Genomic DNA, 20,912 nt, shown 5'->3' on the forward strand with positions numbered 1-20,912 from the left:
GGCAATCTGGAGCAACAGTTCGAGACCACTGTAGGCACCCCAGAGAAGATAGGGGCCCGCAGGATGGCCGGCGGCAAAATCCAGCAACATACACTTCCTCCGCCGGTCAGTTGGTGGGCCCCGGGGCAATCAGGCCAGTGCAGGAGGTAGGCCCCTCGCGGCGGGCGGGGAGCTCGATCTACAGTCACTTGCCCCTTTGCCCATGGTCCCGACCTCCAAGGTCTCCAGGACACTCGCTCCCAATGTGCCAATGATAGTGGGGCGCCGCCGCTCGTCAGCACGGGGCAGTGGGCCTCGCTATTACAAGTCTCTCCGTTGCGGTGAACGGCGCCTCGTCGTAAGCGCAAGAGGGTGGCTCAGTGGGGGAGGGGCGCAAATCCGATCTTGTATGCCCCTCAATGCCGCCCACACCACGGCCGCCACAGGCTCCAGGCCGGCCTCCCAGGACCCCTGAAGACAAAGGAGGTCTCCTCCGAGGAGCGCTTACCCGACCGGGAGGCTCCCGCTCCATTACTCAGGCAGCGCTTGGGGGAAGGGCGGCCGCCGCGTCTCTCCCCTCTGGGTCCAGGATGAAGCCGGGCAGCAGAGGCCGACCGCAGGGCCACCAGCCGCACACAAACCCCTCCAAGGCAGAGCCCCAGATGGCAGTGGGCTCCGCCGTTCTCCAGGCTGCTCCGCAACCTCTTGGGAGTGCTGCAAGTCCGGGCCGCCCCGCCACACCGCTCCGGTATAGGCCACCGACCCCGGCCTCACGTTGGTAGAGGTCCGGCCCTCTAAGCACCAGCACCGCCCACGGGGAAACTCGCTGTTATCTGCCGGCAGTTGTCCTCGAAGGAGGCCCCCCCCCAGTGTGAGAGGAGCTTCCGGCCCCCAAATCACGCCAAACACAGCCCAGGCAGGATAAACATACGGGATAATTGGGTCCGCAGGACGGGAGCTGGCGGAGCTCACGTCCTGTCGGCCATGCTGCTTGGCCACGGGAGGCGTGGCTAGCAAGCCATCATGGCGGACGGAGTCTGTTGGAGCTCCGGTGCCGCCGGGAGGGAAGACACCATGTCAGCCGTGGTGGGGGGCTGCTTTGCGCTATCAACGGTCGGATTCTGCTGCTGTAGTGCCCCGATCGCCTCGGCGAAAGTTTGAGGGTTCCAGGAGTTGGGGATACACGGCGGACGGAAAGGAGAAGCCCGAGGCCTAGCCCCACGTTGCAAGCCGGGGCCTCGAGTGTGGACTATACCCGGATTGCTAGACGCTGTCTGGCGCGGTGCAGGAAGACTGCTCCGACGCACTTGCCTGAATTGCCGCCCTGCTGCCGGCGGAGCCAAGGGTGTATGAGACGGAGCCACCCTACACTCCTGTGACAGGATTTCGAGGGCCTGGGAGCGGTCGACTTGGGAGACGATCTGGCCTGACAAGGTGAGCTCCGACTGAGGGAGGCCCCGGGGCCGCGCCGCGCCCGCATCCATGACCAGAGGCCCGGTAGAGCACCGACGGGTGAGGGAGGCACGACGACGCAGTAGAGGGAACGGACCTGGCCTCCTCTGCCCCCCCCCCTCCCCACCGACATTGCCGAAAATAGAAGCCGAGACGGCGTAGATGAGTAAGTGCCGACGGCCTGAGCAGGGGGCAGGGGAGCAGGGAAGGCCACCGATACTGCCCTAGGCGAAAAGAAGGAAAAGAAGGAAAGGAGCCGCCGGTCCTGAGTCGCGCTACGCCAGAGGTGTGGTGACAAGGACGGCCGGAGCCAAACCTAACGAGGACGCGGGAGCAGGTCTAAGTGACGAGCAAGGGCGCAAAGAGGGCCGCCACTGCCGCCCTGAGCGGGGGGACACAAAACCGTCCACCCTAGGACTGAGAAGACAGCGAAAGTTGACTACACACCCCATGGGCTGGTTCCTGGTGCCCTATCGAGGTGGAGAGTGGTGGGTGCAGCCTGCCAACTCATGCGTAGCGGAGGCCTGACTGGACCCCTGCAGAGGGGCTGATTACCTATCGAAGACTTGAGAGACCGCAGGGCTGAGACGAGAAACCGAGTGGAAGGGGCACGGAAGGTGGTAGGCATCTGCCCTGCGTCGTAGCCCCGGCCACTGTGTGGGCCTACAGACGACAACCATGGTCTGAAAGGGAACGAAAGTTGCGGACGGCAAGGAGGGGACATCTGCGGGACCTGCTCTGAACACAGGCCTGGGAGGATCTACACCTCTGACACTGAACTCTACCCTCTCGGATGACCAACAAGTGGACAAACTGGATCTGATACTCAAAGAAATCAGAGACTCCAGGGCCGCGATGGAGACGCAGGTGGGCACCCTTACCACTAATCTCTCACTGCTTAAAACCGACCACAACAAACTGGTGGACAAAGTTAAAGATCCAGGGATGACGCTGACGGACCTCGCCCCGAAGGTGGCGGAACACACCGACTCCATCCAACAAATTCAACACCAAGTAAAATCTCTTATGGAACGGGTGGAGGATGCCAAAGGTCGCAACCGACGCAATAACATCCGCGTCATTGGACCTCCGGAATGCAGTGAGGGGCCCCACGAGACGGAATTCATGAAGGAGTGGTTCCGAGACAACGTAGCTACGGAGAGCCTGTCACCGTTCTTCTGTGTGGAGAGAGCACACAGGATCCCCACTGGCCGACCGAGACCGAGACAAACACCACGGCCGCTGATTGTTAAAATTCTCTATTACCGGGATAGAAACGTGCTGCTTCGACAGGCCCGAATAAAATCCATCATCGAGTATGAAAACAAACGTATCTCATTATACCCAGACTATACCTAGATCCCTAAACATCACTCTGCCTCTAAGACCATCAAAGAGCTGCATTGGTTATCCATCAGAAACAGGATAAAGTTCAAGACCCTGTGTATTGTGTATAAGGCGTTGCACAACCAAGGACCAGCACATCTTGTCCGTAATCTGACCCCTTATCGCCCGCTCAGAACGCTACGGTCATCTTGCTCAGGAGATCTTGTTATACCCCGGACAAAAACGGTCTCATGGGGCGATAGAAGATTCCTGGTTTCAGCCCCCAAGCTATGGAACACTCTGCCACCAACGATTAAAGCCAGTCCATCTTTATGGTCCTTTCGGAAACAACTTAAGACCTGGCTCTTTAGTCAATAAATCATTCATTTTCTAGGGTAAACACTCAGACACTTAGCGCCGAGACGCCCTTGGGCCATTGTATGCGCTCTACAAATATCACAAATAAATAAAATAAATAAATAAATACCAACCTGGTGCAGAAGCAGAGGTCCTCCTACTACGAGGTAAAAAAGAGACTCCAGAGAGCCAAACTCCGCTATGCCCTGTTATTTCCTGCACGCCTCAAAGTGATTCATGACAATAAAACTCACTTCTTTGAAACCCCCACGGACGTGGAGGAGTGGCTGGAAGTGATGGACATCGAAGAGAACCCGGAACCGACCCAGGGATCATCGGTCAACGGATCCAAGGACGGGTCAGATCACACGGGGGACAGGTCCAGTGCACGGAGTACGGAACCAAAACGGCGTAAACCCTAATTCCTACCAACAGAAGCAAGGACAGGACGATGCGGTCGCAATGGTGGGCTCCTTCAGGGAGGAACGAGGGGCAATCAATACGGACACTGAAGACAGCACAGAACACTCAGACTCGGAAAATAGTATGGTATTGTTCCCGACTGTAACACCTAGAGCGGCCGAGGAAATTTTAGACAATGCCCAGGAATAACTCCTGAAATGGATGAGACCTGGGACTTCAGGACATATTGGTATCCTTTCTATTATAAACTGATTGCACAGCCAGGAAATGGGGAGGGAGGTGGACCTACAGAAGGGGTAGATGAATATGTTTACCTACTGATATGATGAGGCTCGAGGTAACCAAATTGTGTTTGCTATATAATGTCTATGAAAGAGGGACCTCACACCCCACACTCCTGTGAAGCACAGAGGCACAATATAGTATAGGCAAGGAAATGTCCCCCCCCCCCCCCCCCCCCAAAACATGGCTACCAGTAATGGATGGTTATATGATAACTCTCCCGGCGGTGCCGTTGAGCCGGCAGCGCAGACAAGTATGGCTCTCTGGACACGACCCATGCTTAGCCGACCCCCCCAAAAGCGTATGCACCGTAGATTGTTTGGTTATGTTTTGCAGTTTAATGTTCGGCACAGCAAAGTTCCGAGGCTGCGCCTCTAGAGTTTGTGTTTGGCAAGGGGTGGGAGCCGTCTCCTGGCTAGCACTGATAATGTACATATTGCAATATGAAAAGATACCCATTGTAACACCTGTATTTGGATATGGCTGACAAGAAAGGGAAATATAGGCTGGTTACCTGGAATGTACGCGGGCTAGGGGCAGTACAAAAACGACATAGAGTACACGCCTTTTTGATTCGCCAGCAAGCGCACATAGTATTCCTACAGGAATCCCACCTAACACAGTCCGAGGCACACACACTGCGGAAAAAATGGAGAGGAACTATATTCTCCACTACGTACTCCTCCTTCTCCAGAGGGGCCACAATATGGGTGCGATATGGTACTCCTTTCGTGGAACTGGAGAGGAGGGTGGACGACCAAGGACGCTATATCCTGGTGAAAGGCACACTAGACGGTACAATGGTAGTCTTGGGTAGCATCTATGCCCCGAAGTTTGATCAGGACAGGTCCTTGCAACCGTGGGTCGGGTTCTAACAGACTGGATAGACGTCCCTTGGATCTTGGGGGGAGATTGGAACATGATACTGGATGTGGACCTGGACAGATCACACCCTCCCCTCCAGGCGACAGGGGTACACAAACTGTCTGACTCGTTTGGGACATGGCTTCAGGGATGGGGAATGACAGATGTATGGCGTGCATTACATCCAACACACAAAGAGTATTCATACTACTCCCCAATGCATAACCTACATACCCGCCTAGACAGATTTATCTGTACTAACTCCTTAACGGCCAAGTGTACGTCCTCAGACTACCTCGCTAAAACATTTTCAGATCATAGGCCGCTAACACTTGACCTACACTGGGGAAGGATACCCTCACCAGTACCCACCTGGAGGCTTAACCCCTCACTACTAGAAGATGGCCCGTTCCGCACACACCTTTCTGACACGTTAACTAATTATTTCAGGGAAAACTGGGACTCCACGTCCTCGAACTTGGTAGTATGGGATGCTATGTAGGCTGTGATAAAGGGAGATGCAATCGGCCGTTTGGTGGGGGCCCGACAAGAAATTCATGGAAAACTCTGCCAGGTGGAGAACCGTCTGAGGGAGCTTGAGACAGAGGCAGTAATAGACCCTTGGGCGCAAAGGTGACTTACAATTATGTAACATTGAGCACGCAGAACTGGAAACCTTGAGGGTTATGGATTATGGGGACTATCTGAGATGCCAGCAGGCAGAAGCGGATAGATCCGGAGCCTTACTAGCTCGTTTGATCCAAGATACCCCTGATGTCCCAGTAATTACGAGCATCCGATATGAAACAGGCAGGGAGGTAAACACACAACTGGAAATCAACACTGTGTTTAAGGCTCATCTGGAGCGGCTCTATGCCCCCCCCGAAAGTGCTGGGGATGATATGATAGAATTCCTACGGGAACTGACAATTCCAACCCTGACCCAGGAGGTTCAGACGGCCCTAGCCAGACCCATAACGCAGAAGGAAATAAAAGTAGCTATCCACACACTTAACCGGGGCAAGACTCCTGGTATGGACGGACTGCCTGGGGAATTTTATCAAACTTACTCTGAAACGCTAACACCCGTCTTGGAGAAAATATACAAAACTGCTTATGAAGTCGGTCATCTACCAGCCACGACCATGCAGGCCTTGGTAATATCCATTCCGAAACCTGGCAGGGACACCATTGATGTGAGTAACTATAGACCCATCTCCATGCTCCCCACGGAGTACAAAATCCTTAGCAAATCTATCGCCCTGCGTATACAAGCCCATATCCCTGGCTTGATTCATACTGACCAATGTGGCTTTCTCCCAGAGAGGAGCACTTAACAGAATACGAGACGACTCCACGCTCTCATGGCGACCACCCCACAGGATCTGCCACACGCCGGCTGCATAGCCCTGGATCTCCGGCAAGCATTTGATTCCCTGACATGGGACTTTATGTTTGAAGCCCTAAGATGCTTCGGCTTCCCGGATGCCCTGATAAAGTGGATTCGTCTGCTGTATACGAATCCAACGGCTAGAGCACGCACGGGCAGGTATACCTCGGACAGTTATGACGTCCACAAGGGCACCCGGCAGGGGTGCTCGCTGTCGCCGTTACTGTTCGTGCTCACACTGGAGCCTCTGGCGATCGCACTCCGAGCTAGGGCAGCGGAGGCGGGCATATCAGTTGGAGGAACCCATCATTTTATCTCCATATATGCCGACGATATATTGGTGTTCCTCTGAGATCTGCATGGAAATCATTCACATTTAGCGACCATCTTTGAACGATTTGAGAAGATCTCTGGCCTGGCCATAAACCGGGGAAAACCCCTAGGCTTCTACTTCCGAGAAGGACAACGACCTTCCCATGTACAGTTTGGTACCTATGAGATCCAAGTAGCACCGACCACATTTAAATACGTAGGCATTAATGTGTATCGAAGTCAGGAAGACCAGATTGAGGGTAACGTACGGAGGGCGATCAATGGTCTTCGAGGTAGTGTGAACTTCTGGACGTCCCTGCCCCTGTCTGTCATGGGACGGGTGGCGATCTCAAAGATGGTCCTACTTCCCCGAATACTATACTACTTTGTAAATTTGCCGGTGCTACTTCCACAGCAAATTTTTGCCACACTGTACACATTATTAGTCACCCTCATATGGGGTTCGGGAAGACGGCGAATAAGCCTCAAGAAACTACAACTGAATACCAGACAGGGAGGCCTAGGCGTACCAGACTTACGAAGTTATTATTACGCAAACCAACTCCAATGGCTGACACTTTGGGTGGCGGGTAGGGACCTACACGAGATTGCTTTCACAACAGACAGACTGGCACGCGGAGACCTACACTCCCTTTTACTGCCCGCTGCCAAGATCCCCAGAGATTGCCACCCCCTGTTACACACTGCTTTGCGGTGCTGGCGAAAGGCATTGGCGTACACAGCAGGGACCATTCCCTACGCAGACAATATTCCCCTTCTGGGGCTCCCAACACCACAAGGGAGCCTGACACAACGCAGGTTACAACCCTGGACGGACACGGGGGTGGATAGAGTGGGTGACCTGTCCGGGGACGACACTCTGCTGGATCATGCCTCCTTTGCACAATCCACGGGTGCCCCACCACGAATGTACCTTCTACACGCCTTGGTGACCCACTATGTACGACGTACATGGGCTCCACAACGCACCAAGCCAGACCAACATGAACTGGTCCATCTCCTCCACTATACGGGGACGGGGGACACCTAGTAAGTTGGCTCTATGTGGGCATTAGAGAACATGCAGGTTTGCCCCTCACCACACTCAGGGAGGCTTGGGCTATGGACACAGGGGAGGCCGTAACGGACGGGGAATGGAAGATCATCCTAGGTCACCACAGGAGAGTGTCCAGAAACGTTAAATTCAAATTCATAGAGGCCATGATTTTACACAGGGAATATCTCACCCCCCAAAGGCTCCACAGGATGTTCCCTGCCACCCCCCACAACTGCCCCAGATGTCAGGAGGACGAAGCAGGCATACTCCATATGTTGTGGACATGCCCGAGAATACGCAATTACTGGGTGACGATCAGAAACACACTACACACTGTCACAGCCATGCAGATCCCTGAGGGGGCACTACCCTGCCTGATAGGGCACAGGACGAGACCCAAGACCTGTACAGCACAACTGAAATTATTAGACTTAGCCCTCTTGTTGGCACTCAGGGTTATAACTATGAGGTGGAAATCGGCCAGACCCCCGAATGTAGAAATATGGCGTTCTAGCTTGCTAAAATGGGGCAAAGCGGAAACTGCGGCACTGCGTAGGGAAGAAGAGAAAGGGCTCTGTAAATATCCTATAGCGCAAGAATGGGAACGAATGTTGATGGAGGATGTAGACCTAGAAATGTCGCAGGGACACACCATGTGATCGTACACACGGAATGTGGAATACTAGCGTGTACAGATGCAAATGCAAGATACACCGGTTAACCAAGCCTAAAGACTGAAACAATCTCTGAACAGACTAAAGCCAATACATCAAGAATACAGAGTGTACGCAAGGAAATGGCCAGGAGACAGGGAGGGGAGGGAAGGGGTTGAGGGACAGTTCAACATACAGGTGATACTGTAATTTGAATGCAAATGTTAAATGTTGTAACGGAATGATATTCGGAGAGATGTAAGACAAGACAAAAAAGATCTATATGAAAGTTAACACGCCGAAGGTTAAAGTTAAAGAAAAGTGAAAAGACTGATAGAATGTACATTGATTGAATGTAACATGTAATAACTGTCACAGTCACGAATAAAGAGTTTTAAACAAAAAAAAATGCTGCTTCGCCACGCCCCGCGGCTTCAAGGATGTTTAGGCATGAATGCCACTTTCACAAGTTCTGCAAAAGGCGACAAAAATGCTGACTGTGGATTAAAGTGCAGAAAGGCTAACTAAAATGAAAACTGTAGCTAATATGGAACCTATCATGTATGTGTTTAAGAACCTCAGGCTTTCTACTAACAGGAACATAAATAAGACTAAAAGAAAGTTATTAAAATGCATTAAAATAATATAATTATGAAAGGGAACTAATGTTCTAGTGTTTGACATGTTTCACACACAAACACACGCCTGGGGTCGGGGCAAGAAGTTATCTACCTTTCCCTTTGGCCTCCCTACTACAACCTACATTCACACAATGAGAAGGGAATGGGAATTCAGCGGGACCACTATGTCCCTGGGTGCTGCTTCTATCTACTCATCTGGGTAAACCAACTGGTTTTTAATACAGCCCGCACGCACTAGATAGTGTCATGCTTCATCATATGAGTAGATAGAAGCAACACCCAGGGACATAGTGGTCCTGCTGAATTCCCTTTCCCTTCTCGTTGTGTGTGTGTGTATAGAGTTTGACATCCCTCGAATAACTTCTAAACCTATCATCAATGATTTTTTATTTTTACATAAGCTTTATTACTATACAACACATTTACAGGACAGCTGAATATGCTAAAAACTTGCACTTGATGCTCAATATCACATGTTTTCGTACTGAAATGAAACTCATTTATAAGAAAGATACATAAAACAAACATTAATGATAACGTACAAAAACATGCACACATTATAAACAAGGGTTGCCCCCAAGCCTGAATATCTCTGGATACCTGGATTGATGATTTAATCATCTAACAGATGGTACAAACGTAGAATTGGCTGTGGTTATGATGGGTTCTAAAATTGTTGCCGATTGCAACTAGATTATTTGAGCGTTAATGTGCAAATTGTGACATTCTTACGTGATGTACTATGGGATGGCGTAAATTGGTTCTCCTAAGGGCTATTTTTTTTTATTTATTAAAAATGATATTGGAACAAAGAAATGCTTTTAAGTAATACTCTAACTACAGGAAAAGTGGTAGAAGCCATCAAAATTAACTTACTTTAAAATAAGTCTTTTTTACACGAAGATTCAGTTTGTAGTGAGAAAAATACTAGTACTTTTAAATCATATCCATAGCCGTAGCAGCAGTTATAAAAATAGTAAAGTAGTTCCTCACTTCTCAGCACTTTTAATTTTATTGCCACAAAATCAGTAGCTAAACTCTTAAAATTAACATTGCTTATTAGTTAGTAAATCTCTGTTTATTAACTTTCTGTATGTTTAGCTGGTTTGTTACAGCAGCCTATTCGAATAATACCACAGCCTCAACCCGCTCGAAGATCAGACCCCACATCCCGATTTTGTGGAAGAAATGACAGAGGGGATCCTTCGTCCAATAGAAGAGATGATCGCAGGTAAGTTGGTTGAAGTCGAAGCCTAACAGACAGCACTGCTGTCTGGTTGCAGAGGCATTAGGGACATGCTGAAATTTTACCTAGGAATGCATTCTGCCCATTACTACCTTTTGTGTTTTGTCTCTCACAGTTGCTTGCTTTCTATTCATTGTCTTTCTTTGTTTGACCTCATCCGACTTGTGTTCGTCTCTCTCATGGAGCATAGCCTGTTTACTTTCTTTCTGATTGGCTCCTTCTATGCTTACACCAGTGTCCACTTTTCGAGAACTATTTATTTTCTTCTTCGTGATGCACTCAATAGGAGTTAATGTGTTTCCCAGCTGTCTCCTTTGTGTGCTTCTTTTCTCTTGCCAGTGCTCTAAGTTGTTTGCTCCCCTCTGTTCTGTTGTCCCCCATCCTGCTCTCCACATTGTTGTCTTTCACTGAGTTCTTCTTCCCTACCACTCCATCCCACCATGCTGATTTGTCCTCTGTGATGTAATCCAAGACACAGTAGAAGTTGTAGATAGGAGATTTAATGAAGGATAACAGCTTGTACATCCACAGTCTTCAGGAGACAGACTTATACTGCCTAACCCCCACATATAGAATGTAGAACCATAAAGGAGTCATAACAATTCTAAAAGAACAGGAGGAAGGAATACAACACTCTGCTCTCTCCCCACCCATGTGTTCCTATTCCACGATCAACATTAATTTCTCTTGCTGGTGTGCTATTGCCCCTCCTACCTCCCTGAACCGTCTACCCACCTGCCTATTACAACTGTTGCTTTTTTCACCACTAACCCTACATCCAGTACAGTTGTTTATTTTTCCCCTAACTACAGGTTTTGCTTTTCCCCCACCCACCCTATCTCCATTGCTGCTGTTTCCTCACCCTCCCACCCTCCATTGCTGCTGTTTCCTCACCCACCCTCCCTCCATTGCTGCTCTTGCTGTGAAGCCAGATACCGCTGTTGCTTATTATTCGGTTCTGCTTTTGCGTTTTCCCCACCCACCGTCCCCCCGTTTCTGCAGTTGCTTTTTCCTCACTCACCCTTCCTCCATGTCTGCAGTCGCTTTTTCGCCACCCAGCCTTCCTTTCTTTTTGCTGTTGCTTTTTCCCACCTCCTCCCACTGTTGTCCCTGTTGCTTAGTGTCCCACTCTACCACAGTTCCCTCCATTGCAGTTGCTTTTTTAACTCACACACTTCCTCCATTTCGGCTGATTATTTTTCTGCACCCACTGCCTCCCTTGCTTCTGTTGTTTAGTGTCCACCCACCCTGTTGTTGCATATTCCCAGCTCACGCACCAATCAATAAATAAATCAATCAGTCATTAAGGGTTGGTAAAGCGCAACTACTCACATGTGAGGGTCTCAAGGCCATCATTCCCACTGTTGCTTATTCAGCACCCACCCTCCCTCGCTGCTGCTTTTTCCTGCCCACCCTTCCTCTGTTGCTGCTGTTGTTTAGTGCCCGCCCACCCTTCTCTTCCTTAATTGCCACTGATGCTTTATTGTAACACACACTGCCTCTGTTGCTTAGTGTCTGACCAAGCCCCCTCCCTCTATTGCCATTGAATGCACACAATTCCTCCCTGTAATTGCCACGTAGTGCCTGTAGTTGCTTACTCTCCTTCTACCATCCCTCTGTTGCCCCTTTATGTGACCAGCTCTCCCTCCTTTGCTGCTTAGTGCCCGCCCCTCAGTCTGTTGCCATTTAGTGTGCATCCCCCTCCCTCGCTGCTTACTGCCCGCTCTCTCCCTCCATTGCTGCTTTGTAAACTTCAACCCTGCCCCCCTAAATTGCTGCTTAATAAACCTATGCCACTTAGTGAGCATGCCCCCTCCCTCCTTTGCCACTTAGTGATCTGTTGCCGCTTAGTGCTCGCTCTTCCTAACTGCCCACTGTCCCTCTGTTGCTGCTTAGTGCATTGTCAGTCTCACCACTTTATTTTTTTTTAACACATATTTTATTGAGCGTTCAGGTTTGCAAGTAAATTGTGGGTTCTTGAATAACTTTTTAGTACATTTTACATAGCAATTGTACAAGAATTCTCATGTTTTCATACTGATCTAATAAGTTTTCAATCCACAGTATCATATGTTTGTTCACAACCAAGAAAGATATGTACTTACAAAGCAATCCTTGCGGAACAGTAGATATAGGTATATTTTTACAGAAACTTTTAGCCCTTCCTCAATACATCCCACCCCAGAGAAAAAAGAACATTCCCTTAAACTTTGCCGCTGTGATATAATCGCTCCCTTTCAAGCATGGAGACCTTCGGGGTAATCACTTTCCGATACTGGAGGAAATGACATGGGGAGAGGAAGGGAGGGACAGGGGGAGGGGAAGAGGGGGAGAAGGAAACAAACTTTTGTGTCCAAATCACAGTACAGGTGGGAATCAGGCACTAGCTATATGATCATTCAAAGTACTCTGGGGACCCTCTATCTCCTCTCCCGTTTCATACTCCCACCACTTAATGCCTGCCAACTGTTCCTTTGCTGCTGCTTAGTGAGCACCCATCCTCCCTCCACTGTCGTTAAGTGACTGCTGCGACTCGGTGACCACCCACCCTCTCTCCGGTGCCACTTAGTAACCAATCACCCTCCCTCCGTTGCAGCTTAATAACCGCCCAGCCTTCCTCCGTTGCCACTTTGTAACTGCCCACACTCCCTCGCAGCTTAGTTACTGCCAACCACCCTCCATTGACATTTAATGATTCTTTAATGCTTAGTGAACCGTTGCCACTTATTGTTTACTCCCTCTCTTTACGTTGCCGCTTACTGATCACCCACCTGCCCTTTGTTGCTGTTTAGTGACTGCCCACCATCCCCCCTGTTGCCGCTTAGTAATCAGTTGGCGCTTAGTAAGCGGCCAACCACCCTCTGTTGCTGTCTAGTGTCCATTGCTATTCTCTCTCAGTTGCTGCTTAGTACCTGTCCACCCTTTATCTGTTGCCGCTTAGTATACGTTGTCGCTTCGGACCCGCCCACCCTCCCTTGGTTGCAGCTTAGTAACCTCCCACTCTCCCTTCGTTGCTGCTTAGTAACAGTTGCAGCTTAGTACTTGTCCGCCCCCTGTCTGTTTCCACTTAGTTTTGCCCACTCCCCTCCCTTGCCATTTAGTACCTGACCAGCCTCCCTCTATTTCCACTAAGTAAACACTCACCCATCCTCCCTTACCATTTAGTACCTGAATTGCCATTTAGTAGCGACCCACCCTCTGTTGCCGCTCAGTACTCGTCCACCCACCCTCCGTTGACGCTTAGTATCCACCCACCCTTCGTTGACGCTCAGTACCCACCCAACCAGTCTCTATTGCTGTTCAGTACCCACCCACTGTTGCTGCTCAGTACCCGCCCACCCACTCTCCCTTGCCGCTCAGTACCCACTGGACCACCCTCCCTTGCTGCTCAGTACCCGCCCACCCACCTTCTGTTGCCACTCAGTACCCATCCACCCACCCTCCGTTGCCGCTCAGTACCTCCCCCACAATACTCCATTGCCACTGAGTGATTCGTCCACCTGCCCTCCATTGCTGCTCAGTACCCAACCATCCACTCTCTGTTGCAGCTCAGTGCCCGCCCACCAACCTTGAGTTGCCGCTCAGTACCTACCCACCCACCCTACGTTGCCGCTCAGTATTGTTGTCCACCCACACTAGGTTACCGCTCAGTAAAGGTTGCTGCTCAGTAAATATGTTGCCGCTCAGTAACTGCCCACCCACCCTCTGTTGCCACTCAGTTCCCGCTCAGCCACCCTCATTTGCCACTCAGTAACCGCCCACCCATCCTCTATTTCCACTCAGTACCAGCCCACCGACCCTCCCACCCTTTGTTGCCACTCAGTAGCAGCCCACCCACCCTCTGTTGCCGCTCAGTAATCTGTTGCCACTCAGTACCGGCCCACCCACCCTCTGTTATGGCTCAGTACCCACCCATCAACACTCTGTTGCCGCTCAATACCCTACCACCCACCCACCCTTGGTTGCCGCTCCGTACCTGACCACCCACCCTCCTTTGCCGCTCAGTACCCAATTGCATGTCAGTACATGACCACCCACCCTCCCTCCGTTGCTGCTTAGTACCCGAACACCCTGTCTTTGCTGCCACTTAGTTTTGCCCACTCCCCACCCTTGCCATTTAGTACCTGACCAGTATCCCTCCATTGCCACTGAGTTCCCGCTCACCCACCGTCCATTCCCATGTAGTAGATGGCCACCCTCCCTCCTTTGCTAATTAATAACCACCCACTCACCCCTGTTGCTGCTCGGTACCCACCCACCCTCCATTGCCGCTCAGTACCCACCCACCCTCCGTTGCCGTTCAGTTACGCCCACCCTCCATTGCCGCTAAGTACCAGACGTTTCGACTCTGTACCCGCTAACCCACCCTCCATTGCCACCCCCGGCAGCACTGATTTTGGGGGCGGCGGAGGTGAGCAAGTCATTTCTGTCGACTACCACTATCCTCCCCTGCCCCCGAGAGCAAGTCGTCCAATGACCGCAAGGCCGCCCCCATCCCCCCCCCCCCCCCCCCTTTCCCTTGACCAATTTGTCTTTCGGTCGCCCCTACCCCCTGGTCTTTCCTCCACCGGGCGGCAAACTTAGGGTCTGCCCCCCAGTGGCAGTAGTTGTGGCTACCCCTCTGATCCGTCCACCCTCTTTGTTTCCGCTCAGTATCCACCCACCCTCCCATTGTTGCTGCTCATTATCTGCCCACCATGCCTTTGTTGCCGTTCAGTATAAACCCACCCTCAATTCATTGCTGCTTGGGCAAATTTCTTGCCACTTAGTGGAGACCCACCCTCCCTCCGTGGCCGTTTGGTGACTTCTTACCCTCTTTTGTTCCTGTGTAGTAAACTGCCCACCCTCCCTCTGTTGCAGCTTAGTACCTAGCCACCATGCTACTGTCGCTTAGTGCCTGTCCGTCCGACCTCCCTCCATTGCTTTCCCCACCCATCCATTCCTGCTCAGTGCCCACCCACCCTCTGTTGCCCTTGTAGATTCTCAGTTGCTGTCTCTTCTTCCATCCACCCACCTCCATTGGCTGTTGTTGCTTTCCCTCTGCTTTCAGGTTGTTTTAAAGCGCTGTCTCCATAATATCTATGCCAATAAGTGGCAACATCCAGACCTATTGGATTTGCCAGTGCTTCTTTAAGTAAAGGAATATGGATTTTGTCATCCAGTTGTCTTCATGCATGATATCTGTTATCAAAAATTATTATGGGAAATAATTCTCTTGATTTAAAATGAGGAATTGATCTCTTTTTTTAAAAGCAGAGAAAGGGAAAGGCGAAGATCTCGAACACCACAGAGAAAGCGTTCAAGAGAGATATCACCTCGACGAGAGCGATCACCTCGCAGACCACGACGTAGCACTCCTCGCTACACTGTTCAGTTTTCAAAATTCTCCTTGGATTGGTATGTGTCTGCTTTCAATATACCTTAATGCTAGAAAGGTTTTGCTTGTTTCTGATGTAATAAACCCTGTGTAAGCTTAGTTGATCTAAATGAAACTATTTTTTCAAATGATAATTGAAAAACAATCTTTCAGGATTTGAATGATTATAAAGTTGCTTATTTAAACAGATTAGTTCTCATGAAAACATTATGTTTTATACAGAAATAAATGTATCTGATATTCTATTCAGCATTCTAGATCAAGTAGAGTAGGTAAGTGAAAAATTTGCAATACGAGACATCTTGTGAAAGTTATTGCCTTAAACATAAATGTTCGAGGCATGTGTGCTGTAGATACACAAGTTTTGCATAAGTCTGCCATCTAGTGTTGGGTTCGGATGATTACACTTGGTTTTTGTCTCAAGATGTTTTTTTTGAGTCACAAGGCTGTGTGACTCCTCCTCTTGGGAATACTGTGCATGGTCATCTCGGATTGTTTTTTTCCGCAGACGAGTATGGATGTAGTATCTCGCTCGCCGGTTTGAGACTTATTCGGTCCGTTATATATCTCAACAGTATTGTCTTGATCGGTATCATTTACTTCTCATACATAGACTTTATAGCAAGTTTTCGACTCGTTCCCTTGGCCTACGGGCCACGCCCATCTGGGCAACACTTCTCCATTTTCAACATGATTGAGGATGATCTCCAAATGGGAGGCACTCCATTCCATTTCTGTCCGAAGTGCACTCCAAATACCCTACACAGACCAACATCCGTTTGCAACTTATGTGTCTCGCCCGAAAATTGAGAAGACACCTGTGAGGCCTGTAAGTCTTTCCAGTCTGAAAAGACTCTCCGAGACCAAAGGGCTAGACAACAAGAAATGCAGCGCAAGCAAATGGACGATGTTCCCGACATTTGGTCGACAAGATCAGGAAGAATGCAGCTGCCAGCGTCCCCCGCAGGGGGACATCAGCAGGGCAGCCCTCTAGTGCCTACTAGTCGGAGCCCCCCCTTGTCCCCTAGGAGTGGGAGGCTCTCGGCGGCCTCACCAGCCCCTCCCCGTGGTTGGTTGCACCAGTGACGTGCTTCCAGGGGAGGGGACGCCTGGGGGCGGGCAGTGGTACTTAGGCCCCTGCCGAAGACTTGCAGCGTTGCCCTATGCCAATTTCTAATAAATGAGGCCCTTTGTTTTTAGCTACACCTTTGGCTACACCCCAATGCTCAATGACCTTTGGTTTGCTAAATACTGTTTAATATCCTTTCCCTACCTTACAAAATATTTGCTGTGGTGTAGGAACTTGATACCTGACTATGGTTACCTCAGATTGTTTGCCTAGTGTTTAGCTGGTTTTCGACTTAGTTGGCCTGGGATCCTGCTATTCAGGGCCCCAAGCTATATGCTCTCTCTTTAAAATGGACTCCATGTACCCTAGGTACATCTCCAATTGGATATTGGGTCACCTTATCAACCCCTGTACAGTGTACCATAGGTGCCCAGGGCATAGGTGCATCCAAGGCCTACCAGGGGCTGCAGCATATCTTTTGCCACTCCAGGCTGGCCATCCAAAATGACACAACTGGCTGATCACTCAGCTGGGGCAAGGTGGTGTAATCACCCCTTGCTTAGATATAGTATACCTATGTCTAAACCTATATCTGGACACATATACACCTATAAGTCACTCCTATGGCAGGCCTTAACAATCCTGGAGGCAGAGTGCTTGGTTTTATGTGAGATGGTGCTCTAGCATGAGCTGAGCCTGTCTGCAGCTTTCAGAACCATGTCCTTATAGCTGTTCTGGGATATTGCCATACCATATACTCTTAAGTGCATTATGAACCTCGCGGTTCAATGCTAACTTTGGTTTGGATTTATCAAAACATGTTGTGTAAGGTGTCATACGCTTTGGAATACTACCACCTCGCCAGTTCTGGCGACGGGGGTAGCATTCCACCCTTCTAGAGGGAAAAGACATGTTACTTTCCTTAAACATGGTTAAATCTAACCAGAGCCTCAGCATCAGAAAATGGATGCTGCTGCCACAGACACATGTCTGGCCTCCTGCTGCTGACCGAAACTCCGGCAGGGGAGGCCTGGACAAAAGGTTTCCTGTCACAGGGAGGTGTTACACCACCCCAGACAGGAGATAGTGGATTGGGGCCGGGAGGGCTGAATGAAACTAGACACTGCCTGGGCCACACAAGGTGTCCCATGCAAAGTGCAGTTCAAACCGGTGCTGGGGCACTCCAGCCCCAGCTCTGGCGCGAAACTGGACAAAGGGAAAGGGGTGTAACCACCCCCTTTCGGGGTCCCACCCATAGGAGGGACCTAGCAGGTGATCCAGCCCCTTGATTTGGAATAATGGTAGCAGCTGTGCCATGGCACATCAGATCATCCTGACTGAAACTTTGATACGAAACTCTGGACCCTTCGACATCCTACTCGACGTAGAAGACTGAAGAATCTCCCTTGTGGTCAAGGAGTGGCCACCACGTGCAAGCAGGCACCATCAGCGCTCAAAGGTTTTCTTTGCCGTTGCTCCCGCCGGAGCTCGAACAACAGAGACCGATAAGACCTGAACTCCCAGACTTCCAACAGCCCGATCCACAGTCCTAGCAAAGCTGAGACTCGTGGAGGCGGTGTGAGACGTGGGACCGGCCATCTTGGAAAGCCAGGGAAGTGCTTCCTGTGCAGCTCCCAAGGCCCCCTCAAAGCTGTACTTTGGGGATTGAGAAGCCCGAGCAGCCTGTGCACCGAAGATCACCTCTCCACACTCACCGAGTGCTGCGTGGGGCCCTTTTGCACTTTTCCTGCTCGACGCGTTGTCCGGTCACTTGCCTGTTGGCTAGTGGCCTCTGAGACGACGAAACCTTCGACTTTGAACTGCTGCTCCGGTTGCTCCAGACTGGCCCTAGCTCCCCTGAAAAGGAGCCACCGATCTGACCTTGCTGGTCCGATCCAGAAGCCATCTTAGAGTCCTGCGTGGGTTGCATTTGCCAAGGCCTGTTGACTCCGATTCGAGAACCGACACCGCCGACGGCGAGAGACTTCGTGGGACAGCCCGTGTTCAACTCCTGGTCGTCCTCTATACTTCTTGGTCCACGTGGCAGCGGAGACAAACTACTCGACAGCACCTGATCGCAACCCGACATTGCCTGGTTCCATCCTGGTTCCATCCTGGTCACTGGCTAGTGACCTAGACTCTGTCCCCTCTGCTTTCAGGTACTCTATATCTTAGATCCACCCTTGGATCCAACCAGACTTCTCTCTCCTGGTCGCCTGCAGCATCTTTTCCTCCAGGCTCCATAGAACTTCATGAAGAAACCCGACGCACTTTGGCACCTATGCACCTGCTTCTTGTGGGTGAGGTAACGAGGGTACTCCGGTGCCCCTGTAGCGAATTACATCCCTCGTGTCCTAGTTTCAAGTGGCTAAGTTCTAGTCCAGTCGGAAGATTCCCAAACCTATAACTTTCTGATTTTTACGCACCATTGACTTGTATGGTAAACGCGGTTGCCTATAGACACTACACCCGCATCCTGTGGGCCTCCTATGTCCTAACCTACGTTAGTCCAGTGTAGGCCCAGCGATTCCGAAGGCCCTAGGCCTTACCATTGTTTGTGACGTGGTACTTATATCACTTTTTTAATATATGGTTTGAGTGGCCACCCGGCCTATCCATAACTGTGCAGCTTATTGTATGTTATATTAAGTTCTTTGTTTAACGCTTGTGCTTCTGTGCTCATAAAGAGTATAGGGGATTATTCTAGAAATAAATATATATATTTTATAATATATAACTTGTGTTTTGTCCTTTAATTTGATATTAAAAGGATTGCATATGGTAAAACGGCTGGCTTCATATGCCCTCTTGAGTTTAGCCTAAGACTGCTTTTGTCCATGCTACTTCTAGGATAGCTGGTCTAAAAGGTTGACTTACAACCAATCACCATAAGGGTCGTTTGGACTGGTGCAAGGTGCTCACTAGAATAGTGATCATCATATACCAGGCCAACTTCTCACATTGGTGTGCAGCGGTTTGGATTTGAGCTTGCTGTTTGTTTTACCAATTGTAATCTTTGACAATATCATTTGAAAGATCACATCAAGTACCTTAGGTACATATAAACAAAGCTTTACATACTTAAGTTCTACTGAACTTAATGGTTGTAGACCAAAGGGCTTAGCACACCCTGACTACAACCTCTAGAGAGGTTCAAGTAGGTAAACACATACTGTAGGTAGGTGCACCACCTTCACCTCACTAGTCATGGCTGGCACAGGTGAACCATCCAGTTCTCTACCTGTGAGCGACCCTCCCAAGGCACCATCCAGCTATGAAAAACTCAGCTTCAGAGAATTGAGTGCCTTGTGCGTCTCAAGAGGACTGAGAAGGGGTCATAACCCCACAATCCCCATCCTGATACATATCCTGGAGACAGCTGATATTGGGAAGGCTGAGGAAGTCCTCCCAGTTAATACAGGAGAAGGGGACCCCAGAGAAGATGACACCATCACTCCAGAAGATGAGGAGGGAGATGGGGATGAGTCAGATGATCAGGGGGAAGTCCAAGTTCAGGTCAGAAGGCTTAGTAGGGCCAATGTAAGCCTACATGGGGATGGAGAGGTGGTATCCCTTCCCAGACCTAATAGTAGCCTTCTCCCTGGCAATAGAAGGGATAGATGTCCTTCCAGGAGTCTAACCAATAAAATGCCTCAAGGGGATCTCAAAGGGGAATGACTTCCCCCCCCCAGAGAAGAGAACATGAGGCTAGGATGAGAGCTGTCCAACTTCAGATTGAGAAAGAAGAGATAGCCCTGGCCCAAGCTAAACTTGCTTTAGCAAGGGAGCAAAGATTAAGTGGGTTAGATTCCACTGGTGGCAGCAGTATCCCTAAGGATAAAGACAGGTCCTATGATCATAGAAACCTGAGTAAGATTGTGCCCCCCTACAGCGATGGGGATGACATCCACAAATGGATAACTGCTCTGGAGAGAGCCTGCATGGTACAGCAAGTTCCCCAAGATCAGTGGGCAGCAATCTTGTGGCTCTCCTTTTCAGAAAAAGGGAGAGACAAGCTCCTCAGTGTTAGACCTGAGGATGCTAAAAACTACACTGTCCTGAAGAGTGCTCTTATTGAGGGGTTTGGCCTAACCACTGAGCAATACAGGTTGTTGTTCAGAGATACCCATAAAGCTCAGACTCAGGACTGGACTGATTTTGTAGATTGTGCTACTAAGGCTCTGGAAGGTTGGTTGCATGGCAGCAAAGTACATGACTATACAGGATTGTATAATATGATTATGAGGGAGCAGATCCTTAGTAATTGTCAAAACCAGCACCTGGTGGACTCAGATCTGACCTCTCCACAAGAATTGGGTAAGAGGGAAGACAAATGGGTCAGAACCAGGATTAGGCCTAAGAATCAGGGTGGTGACCAAAAGAAAGATAATTCCAAGAATCAAGAGAAAGGCGGGGATACATCTAAAGACAAAACTTCCCCAGGGCCCCAAACTTCCCAAGAGGGGGGTGGGTCCCAAAACACT

The 20,912-nt window shown here is 50.0% G+C and overlaps 1 protein-coding gene across 2 annotated transcripts in view; it reads left to right on the top strand.

Moving 5' to 3' along the window:
- The window catches only part of CCAR1 (cell division cycle and apoptosis regulator 1), a 1,290,009-nt gene that overhangs the window by 365,380 nt on the left and 903,717 nt on the right, over positions 1-20,912 (top strand). For both annotated transcript variants that reach the window (XM_086922386.1, XM_086922387.1), the window contains exons 9-10: positions 9,838-9,967; positions 15,236-15,379. In XM_086922386.1, coding sequence (XP_086778512.1) covers positions 9,838-9,967; positions 15,236-15,379 — 274 coding nt within the window. The remainder of the gene's footprint in view (positions 1-9,837; positions 9,968-15,235; positions 15,380-20,912) is intronic.

This window comes from Lissotriton vulgaris, chromosome 5 (genome assembly GCF_964263255.1).
Source record: "Lissotriton vulgaris chromosome 5, aLisVul1.2, whole genome shotgun sequence".
Classification (NCBI taxonomy): Eukaryota; Metazoa; Chordata; class Amphibia; order Caudata; family Salamandridae; genus Lissotriton; species Lissotriton vulgaris.